This window comes from Solanum dulcamara, chromosome 5 (genome assembly GCF_947179165.1).
Source record: "Solanum dulcamara chromosome 5, daSolDulc1.2, whole genome shotgun sequence".
NCBI lineage: Eukaryota > Viridiplantae > Streptophyta > Magnoliopsida > Solanales > Solanaceae > Solanum > Solanum dulcamara.
The window spans coordinates 51,032,462-51,047,451 of NC_077241.1; the positions used below are offsets into that span (position 1 = coordinate 51,032,462).

General features: G+C 34.0%; 1 protein-coding gene across 1 annotated transcript; it reads left to right on the forward strand.

Moving 5' to 3' along the window:
• Positions 1-3,882: 3,882 nt before the first annotated feature.
• On the forward strand, positions 3,883-14,102 carry LOC129889208 (aminopeptidase M1). Its single transcript, XM_055964408.1, has 19 exons — positions 3,883-4,179; positions 4,266-4,411; positions 4,938-5,040; positions 5,328-5,514; positions 5,586-5,679; positions 5,941-6,094; positions 6,197-6,301; positions 6,391-6,507; positions 6,643-6,756; positions 10,224-10,406; positions 10,552-10,834; positions 10,918-11,039; positions 11,119-11,216; positions 11,978-12,155; positions 12,239-12,353; positions 12,452-12,519; positions 12,749-12,823; positions 13,396-13,473; positions 13,663-14,102. Exons 1-19 carry the CDS (start codon positions 3,958-3,960, stop codon positions 13,846-13,848), a joined length of 2,628 nt encoding a protein of 875 aa, XP_055820383.1. The 5' UTR covers positions 3,883-3,957; the 3' UTR covers positions 13,849-14,102.
• Positions 14,103-14,990: the final 888 nt, after the last annotated feature.

The window sequence follows — 14,990 nt, forward strand, 5'->3', positions numbered from 1 at the left end:
TTGGATAGATTTTTATAACAACGAAAATTCTGAGATACTCAAGCTAGATACATGCAATCCTTTTGAATTTTCACCAAAATACACAAGTTTTCTACCGGAAAAGTACAAAGGCTCTCACCAAATTTTCTGCATTTGGAATTGGCCATTTTGTAATCAAAATACTCATATTATGATCTTTACTGACGTGAGGTAATGTCTTTTTTCTTATTTCCCTCATTTTTCCTCTTTATTTTTTCAGTTTAAATTGTTTTAAAAAATCAGTTCACTATTTATTTGAGTCTCTTTTGTTATATATCTTTATCATTGGAGGAAATGAGATCTTTTTGCCACTTACAAATTGAATAAAAGAAAGAGATATTTTCAAATCTCTGATGTAGAATGAAAATCTCTTTGAAAAGGTCATAAAAATAATAATTATAAATAACTTAGAAAATCAGTTCTCCCTAATTCTTTCAGGTTATTGGCAAGTTATAGAAGAAGAAAAATCAAAAGTTTGCTTCTTTTTTTCTTTTTATCTTTTTGAAAAATGAATGGGCCAGAAAGATAAAGAAAGGAATAGATGACAAAGCAAAAGAAAAGAAAGGCTAAGGAAAGAAGTGAGAGTATCATGCAATGAAATATCCGAGTCTTCTGAATATACCATTTATCGATATTTAGATGATGAATGATAAGATCAGATAGCCTCGCAAACAAAGAAAAAATTTTGACAAGTTGTCTGGCGCCTTTGAACTGAATGTCAAATGGTCGAATTGTACCATAAAATGAATTTGAATTAAAGAGATTGAGTCGTCATATGGCATATAAAAATTTAATGTATTTTTTAATCTGAATATTTTAGACTCTTTAGCTCTTTCTTAATTAGATATAAGTTAAACTTCACATACTGCAAATTAGTATCAGCTCAAAATAAACAAAGTTTATTAATTAAGTCAAAGATATGCTATTTATAAATATTTTCTTTTTCATAAAAAAGAAGAGAATTTATAAATTAATTATTAGAATATTGATTTTTTTTTAAACACGCAGTAGCATCAAAACGTATTGTTGAATACCCGTTCAGTGCAATAGAAATGAAACAAAATTATATTGTTATAAGAAAATCTATTTTGACTTATTGATTTAGAATGTACCATTCCTTATTAAATAAAAGTTAAATTTTCTAAGCTTCATATATTTTCTTTCAAAATTTAAAAACAATTTTCATAATATTATTAAAACAAACGATAATATTACAATTGAACAATAAAGCAAATATAAAATTAATCGGAGTGACAAAATTAATTCTTTAAAAATTTATTTAATTAACGACAATGCTATTGACAATTAATTCACGTTCGGTGCAATAGAAATGAAACCAAATTGTTAGTAAGAAATATATTTTGACATAATATTGATAAAGAATGTATTATCCTTTATTTAATAGATGTTAAATTTGGCTTAGCTTTATTGTTTTTAATCATCTGGAGCAGAGAGAAAAGTTGGGGTTGAGCTCTGCACCTAAGAAATGCTCGAGTTCACGAACACCATCTCCAGAACCTACTAATGCACTGCAGAAAGTTGAGGTACATACATGTTACTTGAAACAATAAAGACTGGTATTAAGAATTCCTTTAAATAAATGGTTCAGAGAAGTGATACTGGCTCTAGGCTGTTGCATGTTAGGATGATAAAACTTTGGGACAAAATAGTGACTGCATTAAGAACTCCTTTATATAAATGGTTCAGAGAATGTTATTGGCTCTAGGCTGTTGCATAATAGGAAGATAAACTTGCTCTCACTTATGTTTCCAAGTCTTAAAACAAGTTGATCGGGTCTATTGATGGGCTCACATTGCTTATGAAGTAAGGTTAGCAATCTCTGAAGCTTACTTACCTCTCAATTCTGGAAATTCGTCCTGAATTTCAAATCCCAATAAGACCCAATCTCTTGTGTCCCCTAACCTGTTGGACAGTCCATTCCCTTTGGCAAGCTACCCTAAACAGAACAGGGATTTTAGTTCCCCTTTATTTGAATGAGCAAAGCAAATTAGTTTGATAGTACCATAATTCGTCGACAATTTGACTAATAATTGTGCACTTAGCAAAGCCTAGATGTTAAAGCTTAGAATTTGTGAAATACCGGGCGATGGGGGTAGGGTCGGAGAAAGCTACACCGCACCACGCATGACCAATTGGAATCAACATTGCCTTTTGTTGCATGGCTGCTGACTTAGCAGCAGTTGGTTTGTTATAGGTTAGTATTTGTTTGGATTTGGAAATCATTTTCTATTTTCATATTTATGGGAATGTCTTCATTCTAATTTTTTTTGATGAGTTTAATTTTTTTATTGAGTCGAGGGTCTATCGGAGGGGTAGGGGTTAGGTTTGCGTATACCTCATCCTCTCCAGGCTCCACTTGTGAGACAACACAAGGTATTTTTTATTTTTTGTAACCCCTCCCTGAGCTACCACCCTCTTTACGCCCTTGGTAATTTGAACCCTCAACGTTGGTTTGGAGGTGAGGGGTGCGTACCATCCGAGCAACTCCCTCTTGTCAATACTAGGTATGTTGTTAAGTTTATTTCTAGTGACCTCATTCTTAGAGAACTTGTTTCTTGAGTTGAAAGTCTTGTTAATATTTCTTTTGGATACAAATTCCAGATTCTAAAGCAAAATAACATTTGATGATTTATAGAAACCCTACTCCTTTCTAAATAAAAAGGAGTGGATTAGAGTAGAGGGCTAGTAAGAGTGGAGTATTGTCTTGGAGTGCGTAAGTTTAGGCTTGTTAGTGTCTATTGTAGTACTAGTCTTACCCTTGTAGTTCGTCATATTTTGTGTAGTTTGTTTAGATTATCTCATATTTTGCTATTATTATTGTTTCCTTCTTGTGGACTTTACACTGCTTTTCTTATTATCGACTATGTTTTTCACTGTTTTTTTCTTAATTTATTTGGGTTTGATGCACTTGAACCGAGGGTCTTTCGAAAACAGTCTTTCTGCTTCCTCGTGGTAGTAGTAAGATCTGCGTACATTCTACTCTTTTCAAACCCACTTAGTGAGATTACATTGAATATTTTATTGTTGTTAATCATCTGAAACTACTATCTTCATAATATTAATATATTATTAAAATAATTGGTAATATTAAGGTTGAAAAACAAAGCGAATATAAAATTGACCAAAGAGAAAAAAAAAATTTTAAAAAATAATTTCTACTTTAATAATCGCGCAGCTAAATTCCCTAACTAGTACATAAGAGCAGATCATTAATAAGAAATAGACATAAACATCTAATAAAAAGTAAAAGTAGAAAATTTTATATACTCTTAAACTTGTACAATATAAGATTAGGTGCCATTTAAGAATTTTTTTGATAGAGAGTGATACTCCAAATGGGCTCTATAAGAAATCCACGCAAAAAATAAAAAGGAAAACTTACATAAATATACAATATTAAAAAAATATTTACCATTTATAGCAATAAATAAAAAATTTAACTGAATATTTATAATACATTTATAATACAGTTTTAATACATATTGCAAAGAACTATTTATAAAACATATATAATACAAGTTTTATAGATGGATAATACATTTATCACATACTTTAATAGACTTATTATACATTATGTTAGTTTCTTACTACACAAACATAATATATATTTTAAAACACTTATAATACATTTATATTGTATGCATAATTTACTTTTAATACAAGTATAGATTTATCATAGTATTGCTATATATTGCAATAAATAATAATAAATAAAAAATATCGATAAAATCAGTAATTATTTTTTAAAAAACACTCAAGTAATTTTTTCAAATAAAAATTAAGATTACCCACTTGATAGTAAAATCCACATGTCTCTCTCTATATATATATTCTAGACGAGTTCATAGTTGTAATCAGCGAGATCCAATATTTATAACATAGAGAGAGAGAAAACCTTTCAACAATCTTGAGTGAACGATGGAGAAAAACTACAATCAATTCAAAGGACAATCTCGTCTTCCCAAATTTGCTGTCCCAAAGAGGTACGATTTAAGGTTGAAACCTGACCTTGTCACCTGTAAATTCGCCGGCGCCGTTGACATCTCCCTTGATGTTGTCTCTCCCACCAAATTCATTGTCCTCAATGCTGCGGAACTCTCTGTTGACCCCAAAGCTGTTCATTTCAAATCTTTTAACAAGGTGATTTTTCTTGAAGATTGACCCTCTGTTGAACAAGTTAAAGAAAGTAGTTTGATAAAAAAAAATTAATCGAACATGTTGTGTAGGTATTTGAGGCATTGGAAGTGGGGTTGATTGAAGAGGATGAGATAGTGGTGGTGGAGTTTGGAGAAAGTTTGCCACTTGGTCTTGGAGTTCTCAGTATGGCCTTTGAAGGAACTCTGAATGACAGGATGAAAGGGTTTTACAGGAGGTATTAAGTTTTGAGAGAATTGTTTTCTCTTCTGTTGTAGTGATTGACTGTTGATTGTTCATGCTTTTTCCATCCGATTTCCATTCATAGAATTTGGGATAATCTTGTTTATGCTTTTTGAAGACCCCAATAATCTTCAATTGAACTTCTTTGTTGTTATCTTTTATATTTAGCAAGAATCTATATCTGCTTGTTATAATATATTAGGCGGATAATTGATTAAATCAAGTATCATTGGAAGGGTAATACCTACTTCCATAAGCTCTGTCTGAAAGGTATGTTGGCAAGTAGCCTGAGTTTACTCTGTTGTGGACTAATTATATTAGTTCTATGATGTAGCCTGTTGATTAGGAAGCTAGTATAGCAATCCAACATTTTTCTTCCCTATCAGTTGGCACTAGTCCTTTAGTGATCTTAGCTCAACAGAAAAACAAGAGAACAAAATGTTCCAGTTCTGTTTACAGTATACTTCATTATGATTGTGCTATCTATAGATCACTTAACGGTCTTGATTGGCTCCTTGCAGTACCTACGAACATAATGGGGAGAAACGGAATATGGCTGTTACTCAATTTGAACCAGCTGATGCCAGACGTTGCTTTCCGTGCTGGGATGAACCTGCTTGTAAGGTATTGTCAGCCTATGGCCATCTTTGGTGTTTCCACCTGTGCACTTTTCTCTTTGTTTATCAACTCTGTAATTTTAATTGTTATTGACGGAAGCTGTTCGTTAGATATTTATCATACGTGAACTATTAGTGCGACAAAACACACATGAACTTGGTCTAATAACTTCTTTTCTTTTTTTAATCTTTATCAAGTGCTTTATTCTGTTCCTTTCAGAATTTGGTTCTTCTAGTTTTATTTGGAACTCGAGTTTTATTTTTCTTTTGTCTTACTTGATATGAACCATCCAGGCCACCTTTAAAATTACACTAGAAGTACCATCAGAACTGGTAGCTCTCTCTAACATGCCAGTTGAAGAAGAAAAAGTGACGGGGAATCTTAAAACAGTTCATTATCAAGAGTCTCCAATCATGTCTACATACTTGGTGGCAATTGTGGTTGGCTTATTCGACTATATTGAGGATCATACTTCTGATGGTACATATTCTGGCATAAGTGAATATGTCTTCGACCATTTTTCATTAGTAAATTAACATTGCTTTGTGCAGGAATTCCTGTTCGAGTATACTGTCAGGTAGGCAAGGCAAATCAAGGGAACTTTGCATTGAATGTTGCTGTCAAAACGCTGCCCCTCTTCAAAGAGTATGCATCACTTTGGTTTAAGATATTTTTGTCGTTTCATTTATGGAAAAGAATAATTAATGAAGAAGAGGCATCATGGAGGGATAAGATGTGGAAGTTTTTCCCTGAAGTAAAGTTTCTAGATATTTGTATTGATAATGTACCATTATTCCAGTTTAAGTTTCTTTTTTTAATTGGCAAGGATATTTTTCTTTGGGGGGGGGGGGATTTCAAACAACTGCTTGAAATTCTATTCTAATTTGTGGAGTAAAATACTCGCAGGTACTTTGGTGCACCATATTCACTACCCAAATTGGACATGATTGCAATTCCTGATTTTGCTGCAGGCGCAATGGAAAATTATGGTCTAGTTACATACCGAGAAACAGCATTGCTTTATGATGATAAGCATTCTGCCGCTGCTAACAAGCAGAGGGTAATCTATATTCGTTGGAAGTTGTTTGGCTGCCTATGACACGTGATATTAAACTGACTGATTCTATCTTGGATGTGTTGAATAAAATTTGGTTTTCTTCAGGTTGCGACTGTGGTGGCTCATGAGCTTGCTCATCAGTGGTTTGGCAATCTTGTAACAATGGAATGGTGGACACATCTATGGCTGAATGAAGGGTTTGCAACATGGGTATGCTGCTTTTCTTAGAAGTATATGCTTTTGTTCGTTGACTGAATCGCTAAGCTGTTCCTTCTAATTTTTCTCTGGTTGGCATTCAGGTAAGTTATTTGGCGACTGACAGCTTGTTCCCAGAATGGAAAATTTGGACTCAGTTTCTTGAAGAGGCCACTGAGGGACTTCGTCTAGATGGGCTCGTAGAATCCCACCCGATTGAGGTATGGAGCAACTTCCGGTCTGGTTCTTGTATTGTGCTAAATGCAAGATGCAATGTTGTGTTTTTTCTCCAATTATGGACATCTACTAGTTGTGCTACCCTTAGAGTTAATACAAATCTTATTTTGTCTTACCAGGTTGACATCAATCATGCAGGAGAAATTGATGAAATTTTTGATGCAATTAGTTATAGAAAAGGTGCATCTGTCATCCGGATGCTACAGAGCTATCTTGGACCTGAAAGTTTCCAGGTTTGTGTTCCCATTATTTACTACATTAACATTCTTTTTTATTGTCTTCATTCCAACCCCTTTTTGCTATATTTCTCTCCCCCATTCTGTTGTGCTATTATTGACATATACTAGTTAACTGGTTCGATGAAAAAATATATACTGGTACCTCTCCAAACACACGTGTATCAGAAGTCGGAGATGGAATGTGGGACGGTGGAATTAGAAGAAGAACTATACCATTCAGTTCGATGACCCTTTTTAGTATCTTATCTTTCCTTACTAGTGATGCGTTGTAAAGTATTATTCGTAGTAAATTTTGACAGGCTTCTCTACCTATTACACTAAAACTTTGCTCGCCTTTAATTATTACTCCGTCCCGTTTTATTGGAAGATGTTTGATTAGGTATGTAGTTTAAGATTTAAGAAGATCGTTGACATGTAAGCAAAATATATATATATATATATATATATATATATATATATTTTATTTTTATTTTTTCTCTCCTTATAAAGGATTGAACTTTTATATCAAGTGGTCCTAACAAGTTATGTCATTAGGGGTAAAGTGGGGGGATACTAAGACTAAATAATTTCCAAAAAGAGCAAGGTGTCATCTTTTTTGACAATGTGTCACATAAAATGGGACAGAGAGAGTATTATATATAAGTTCTTCTTGAATGATTGTGATCCTTACTGTGGGGACTAACTGCTATTCTTGTAATGAAATCACATTAATCTAGATTTTGGGATGAAAGGATACTCGTGTCTTCCAACATTAATTGCCTAGTAAGAAAATTTAAAATATTTGACTTTCCAAAATTCAAATAGGTTTGCTAATTTAAAGTAGTTAAGAGCGGTCAACACACAAATGGGGTTCCTTTTTTTCCAAGTTGAAGTATTCTTTAATGAGATTTTTTAGTGAGCGTCCATAAGTCTCCTTAGTAAATTGTGTATATGCCAGTAATAGATTGCACTGATTTTGAACCATCCCCTAATTTTGTGTTGGGTTTTATAAAGTGATGACATGCATACAAGAAATCTTGTAATGGGGATCATGATGATTAATTGGGTACTGCTGTTTGTTATACCCCATTTTAACCGAGGTTAAATTAGTGTACAACATATTAGTGATTCCTAAATTAATTAACTTAACTTAAGGAGTCGCCACCTAACTATTATAAAAGTGAGTTAGGCCACCTAAAATTTCTAATGTTAACTCCGTTTTAAAGGTCTATGTAACCAATTACATTCTAGATAATGGTTCAATTAATCCTAAAGGGAAGGGGTAAGACATCATTTAAAATCCATCAAAAGAACGGTTAACCGATTAGACTTGGGTTAATTTAAAAAGGTACAAGCTTATTGAAAATTAGTGAATATTAAAATTTGAATGATGTAAACTAGCGATTGAATGTTAAAAATAGTTTGGGCAAAAGTGAAAAGTTGAGGCATTGGAAAGTAAAAGGCAACAGACTTGAATTAATAATGGCCAAATAACTAATTAAAATTGATACGGAAATAAACCAAGTAACGTAAACAGACTACTATCAAATAAAATTCATTTTTTTAAAAAAACAAAGCGACAAGAAGTTAATTAACTTGCAAAATTGACTAGTTTTGAAAATCTTTTGACAGTTGATTCTTTAGACACAGGGAATTGTAAAGAACATGTAAGCCTTTTCCTTTTGTAAAGATTTGGACAATACATAAAGTGAAACTAGATTATGAGTTTGGAAGGAAAATTTGTTCTCAAGGAAACGAAAATATATTTAAAAAAAGCATTGAAATACGGCGAAAGTGTGGGTTACCTCTCCCGTGTTGTTTGTGAATTGTTGCATAGGAGCAGGGGTTCTACCCTGTGTGCACCCAAAGGGTAGCGGCTGCTGCTTTTCCTTGTCATCAAAACAAAAAAAGCAGCATTGAACTTAACGTTTCCATTACCCCTCTAGGTTCAAAAATTCTACGACTAACTCGTCTAAATAAATTGAATAAACAGTCAAAAATAATTTAAAAAAAAATTAAACTTAATCAACCACAAACAAATATATAGTAGAGAGAAATGAGTAAAGAAGCTGATGTGGATTCTAAAGCTCCTCTCGCCCTTCCACTTCTTTTTTGTTCTGATGTATTGCGAGGAGGCAAGAGAGGTATTATACTAAAAGAGTATTGTATGCTGGAAGTCTAGTGATGAAGTCGAGTCTCATTTGAGACTCCTCTCAATTCCGAACGTCATGCAAAACAGAGAAAACTTCAATAGGGCAGTGAACGAGGCCTTTGAGGTCTCAAATCCACAACTCCTTTTTCGATAATAAAGCAAGACTTAAAACTTGTATAAACCAAAAGATCAGATGGAGTTTTTTCGAGAGTCCAAAAAATTTTCTTTTTCGATGAAGACATAAGGGTGTATTTAAAGGTGAAAATAGGTAAGATTTGAGCGGAATTTGAAGTTGTTTGAAATTCGAATGCTTGCTTCAAGTCGATCCAAAATGTGACAGAGAAACATTGAGAAAAACGATCTTTCTTCAGGTGACTCGGACAGGTTATCTCTTGAAATGGTATAGCTCTTACTATGCTTTTCATATGGACATCCTTGAAGCATGAAATGGGAAGGAGGAGATAGAGACACGTCTGAAATTTCCAAGGTTTGCACGAAAATGGTAGGAGAACCATCTGTTGATGGTGAAAGAGTTTGCAGATTTTTGCTTGAAAGGATAGAGAGAGGAGCGGCACAGCACATGGGAAAATCCTAGCTTCTAGTATAAGGTTTATTTGAGAGAAAGGGCTGTGGGCTGCTGTAATGTAATAAAATGGACCATTAAATGGCTAGACTTTGGACAATTTTGACTTTAAAAATGGGCTGAACACATTTTCTGATTTGGGGTTCATTTTGGATAGATTTTAATGGCCCTTTTTCTCCTCATAATTATTTCTTTGGGCTTCCTCATCTTAATAATTTAACTATGATCTATATGGCAAAACAAATATAAATATTATAAATTGAAAAATATGTCTATAAAATATTAGTGAAGTAATAATTCTACATGAAACTAATGATAATCGTTGTAAGTAGAACAAATAACGATAACAATACTAATACTAATACCAATTATACTAAAATGATAATGCAATAGAGTAATAAGGATAATTAACGCACATATAATACTGATATCAATAATAAGAGTAAAAAAATGAAAAATAGTGCTACAATATAATAAAAAAATATAATAATAGTTGAAAGTAGATTATGAATGACTAGGAAGCGTAAAGAAATAAATTAGAGAAAAGATGGGACAAAATTGAGTGTCAACACTGTTGACCATCATTCTTAAAGCAGCAGCCATTAGTTTGTCAAAAGAGAAACTTCTCTATCATCTTGTTTTCCATCCGTCATAAAATAAATGTTCTAATTTTCTTTCCAGAATACCATGTAGACTTGCTTGGATGGGACTAATGACTTTGTCTCTTGTAATATTTCGTTAAACCAGAGGGCACTTGCTTCATACATAAAAAGATATGCTTGCTCAAATGCGAAGACAGAGGATTTATGGTCTGTCCTTCAGGAGGAGTCTGGTGAACCTGTGAACAAGTTGATGAACTCCTGGACAAAGCAACAAGGTTACCCAGTTGTCTCTGTCAAAATAAATGACCAAAAGCTGGAGTGTGAGCAGGTTATCTTGATTCTAACTTATGTATTCGGTTTCTTTACCACTCAGTCTAATGCAGATTTCCATTACCCAACTCTAGTCTTCTCCATACTATGAACTCTTTAAGACTCCTTTTGGGCTTGATAATACTTGTGTTTCTATGCAACAGACACAATTTTTACTGAGTGGTTCTCATGGTGATGGGCAATGGATAGTTCCGTTAACACTCTGTTGTGGATCTTATGAAGCTCGTAAAAGCTTCTTAATGCAAGAAAAGTCAGAAGCCCTTGATGTGAAGGACTTATTAGGCTCTTCTTCGTCTAAAGGAAATCCCTGGATAAAAGTTAATGTGGACCAGACAGGTTTTTATAGAGTCAAATATGATGATGAGCTATCAGCTAGACTCAGAAATGCCATAGAGAGCAAGTGCTTGTCAACAAATGATAAATACGGTAATTACTGCATTGTTTTGTTAACTTTATTTGTATTTAATTGTTAAAATCGACTGCTGATGGGATTGTATTTTCCTGAACAGGCATTTTGGATGATTCATATGCCTTATCTATGGCATGTCATCAGTCTTTGTCATCTTTGCTTGCCCTGATGGCTTCTTTCAGGGAGGAGCTCGACTACACTGTTCTATCAAATCTGATAAGCGTAATTGACTACTTCACAGACTTCTTTTAAGTACTAGTGTGGTTAGTCCAAAATCAACTGTTTTCCATTCTTCATGCAGATAAGTTACAAAGTTTCAAGAATTGTAGCTGATGCTGTTCCTGACTTGCAAAATCACATAAAGTTGTTTTTCATCAATCTTTTCCAGTTTTCTGCAGAGTATGTTGCTTCTTTTTTGAAAGTACAAAGCATGTAACTTTATCTTTGTCTTTTTGGTCGTCTTCATCCAAAGATTAGCTCATGTGAATTCCACATAAAAGTTCCAAGGGGGGGAGAAGACTTGGGCCCTGGGGGTGGTGGAAGCAGTTAAGAAAGAGACAAAAGCACATAGTTGGAGTGATTTCTACCAGTGTGATAAACATAGATAAATGAACGTCTAATAGATAAAGCTATTGGATATAGCAGAGAGCAACAGAAATCAGAACCAAATTATGCCTGCTCTGGCTTTCTTGACATTTATGGGTCAACCTATGACAAGAAAATCAATTTCTATTCTCTGAGACTAGTTCATGACAATAAAGATTTAGAACTTATTGCATCGTATTATCTTTTGTCTAGTAGCTCTACTGCTAAGTTAGAGGACTTGAGAGCTGTTAATAAGCACTGAAATGAATTTAGAGATAGGGTGTAGTTCTAATTAGACATCTTTGCTGACTTATCCAATAAAATAAAAGAAAAAAGATAAAAGATATCTTCTGCCAATCACGTCTTTAGAAAAGAATGAATGGGTAAACTGTTGTTTTACAAATTGATTATGTTTACCCTTTATTCACCACCAATAGAAGAATTTTTCTAGAAGAAAACTTCTCCATGAAGCTGAAAGGGATTTTAGTCTTGGGATCCTGGTTGACCATTTAGCTCATTTTTCCAGTGTGGCAACAAAAGGTTTGCTTCTAATTGGACTTCCCTTTTATCTATAGGAGACTTGGTTGGGATCCTAAAGAAGGGGAAAGCCACCTAGATGCCATGTTGAGAGGGGAACTTCTGAATGCTCTGGCTGCCTTTGGACATGATGAAACAATAAATGAAGCAATCAGGCGCTTCCACACATTTTTGGATGATAGAAACACAGCTGTTCTTCTTCCTGACTTGAGAAAGGTTACAACACTTGAATATATTATAACTCAATATTCATTTCTTCTTTACCTTCCCCAGATTGTGATCCCTCCTTCCATCTGCAGGCTGTTTATGTAGCTGTGATGCAAAGGGTGAATAAATCAGATAGAACAGGGTTTGAAGCTCTTCTAAGAATTTACAGAGAGACTGACCTCAGCCAGGAAAAGACACGAATTTTAGGTGAAGTTATCTATCAATTCATGCCAAGTGTGAAATTAAATGTTTTGGTTCAGGTGATGGGTATGCCCAATCAATAAGTGCATTCTCTTGTTCTATAGGTGCATTGGCATCTTGCAGGGACCCCGAGATTATACTTGAAGTCCTCAACTTTTTGCTTTGTTCTGAGGTATGTATTCATGATTTTTGGGGAGCATTAGGTTATTTATCTAGGGAGAGGGGGAGAGAGAGAGAGAGAGAGAGAGAGAGAGAGGGGGGGAGAGAGAGAGAGAGAGAGAGAGAGGGAGAGAGGGAGAGAGAGAGAGAGAGAGAGAGAGAGAGAGAGAGAGAGAGATCATGTAGTATTAATTCTTTTGACAAAATGTTTTGAGAGTATTCTATGGCTTGGAAATTTTCAGGTACGGAGCCAAGATTGTGTTTTCGGTCTTGCAGTTAGTTTTGAAGGCCGCGAAACTGCTTGGAAATGGTTGAAAGTGAGTACTCCCTTTCCATGAAATATTGTATTGCTCAAGTTATTTCTTGAATTACTATTTTCGAATAAGATACCGTGTATGGAACTGTAACTTGTAACGTTGTCACTTGAAAAAAGATATCTAGGAAAAAATTCTACTCCCTCCGTTCCGATTTATGTGGTACACTTTCCTTTTTAGTCTATCCCAAAAAGCATGACACCTTTTATTATTGGAAACAACTTAACTATAAAATTCACCGATACCTTTAATGAAATTAGTTGTAGCCACACAAATATCTAAGATTTGTTTTAGACCACAAATTTTAAAAGTCTTCCTTTCTTAAACTTTGTATCAAGTCAAACGGTACCACATGGATGAAGGAGTATTAAACTTAACTTACAAAGACGTAGGCTGTAAGAGTGAGGAATTCACATTAGTACAAATTCCAATTATCTCATTTGGAGGAAGTGCAACATGTTCTTATAGAATTATTAGCACAAAATGCTGCATTTCATGATTGATAATTATTCAGGAAGATGCAACAAGGCATACATTCTTGATTTTGTTTTTCCTAATAAATTATTTGAATGCAGGAAAAGTGGGATCATATCCACAATACCTTCGGCTCTGGATTTCTATTGACCCGCTTCATCAGTGCAACAGTGTCACCGGTTTGTTTCTGCTCCCTTGCCATCCTTAAGCATTTGCATGCAGTTGCTTACTATTGTAGGACAACTTTTTTCAAAAGCTGTATCTGTTGCCTTCTTCCTTGTAATGAAATCACAAGAATGGGAAGCAAATTTATGAGTTACTACTCCATTACATATTGTCTTTGATCTTTTGCCTCAATCCTTCTTCAGTTCTCATCCTATGAGAAGGCAAAAGAAGTTGAAGAGTTCTTTGCTAGCCGTACCAAGCCATACATTGCAAGGACGTTGAAGCAGAGCATCGAGAGGGTTCACATTAATGCAAACTGGGTTCAGAGCATTCAAAAGGAAAAGAATTTCTCTGAGGCAATGACAGAGCTAGCATACAGGAAATACTGAAGTAGTTTTTTCTTTTGAACTTAATGCCCCCTTTAGAGTGTTTCTGGTTTTTCGTGAATGTTAATCATGGTACTTTCTAAACTTGTCTTAGTAAAAATGAAAAAAAAAAAGAAAGGGAGTACTCTGATATCTGCTGTTTGATCAAACTAAAGGCAATAGGTTACATATTTGATAAATCGTGATGGTTGATTTTGAACTGCTTTCTTGCTGTGCTCCAGATGAGCAACCAGAAATGGAGATATCTCTTAATTTAATGGATGTTAGCATTTCTGTTAAGAACACAGATTGACTACATTCATACTTGTCACCCTTTAGATGCAATATTTATTGATCTGTGGATTGGTTAAGCAATTTCAGGTGCCAAGTTGCTTGTCCTTCCAATCTCCCTTTTGTGGCTTGAGAACTTCATACCCTACATCTTGTTTCTTGATATATATAATAATGTATTTTAATTTGACACTGATATGGTAATTCTTCAAAATGTATAAAAAAATCTGTTGCATTAGTTGGTAGCCACAGGAAGTGTAATGCAGATCCAATTGAATGATCTGATGAAGTGTTCCACCTAAATTGCACCAGAGAGTCAAATAGTTGGCCAAAAAGAGGCAATGCTCTATTACTTTGAATCATGGACTAGTATGAATGAAAGCACCTCCACAACCACCAATTAGCTCGTTATTGACCCACAACTAGACCATATATTTGAGGGAAAATAACATTTATACCCAAAAAGGGAAAGCATTTACCATAAATGCTCTATTACTTTCATACCTCTTTTTTATTTTAAAATGGCATAAATTTATTTAAAAATTCGCATGCTGATGTTAGCGTCCATCCTACATGATACCGATAAGGTATCCATATACCGATGGAGTATCACAGAGGATTAAGTTTAGTCATATATGATGCTGATATGGTATAAACATACCAACGGAGTATCACAAAGAATATATCTATTAATTTAGAGTTTAATAAATAAGATTGTGATTTTAATAATTTTTTCTTAATTATTTTATTTTTATTTCTTAAAAAAAAGAAGAAGATAAATCCTCGATGATACCGATAGGGTATGAATATACCTACGGAGTATCACAAAAAATTAAGCTCAATTCTATATGATACTGATATGGTATCAATATACC

Coding starts and splice junctions, on each gene's coding strand:
- LOC129889208 (XM_055964408.1), top strand. CDS start 3,958: ATGGAGAAAAACTACAATCAATTCAAAGGACAATCTCGTCTTCCCAAA. Junction 5,515..5,585: donor TGAGGATCATACTTCTGATG/GTACATATTCTG, acceptor TGCTTTGTGCAG/GAATTCCTGTTCGAGTATAC. Junction 10,407..10,551: donor AAAAGCTGGAGTGTGAGCAG/GTTATCTTGATT, acceptor TCTATGCAACAG/ACACAATTTTTACTGAGTGG.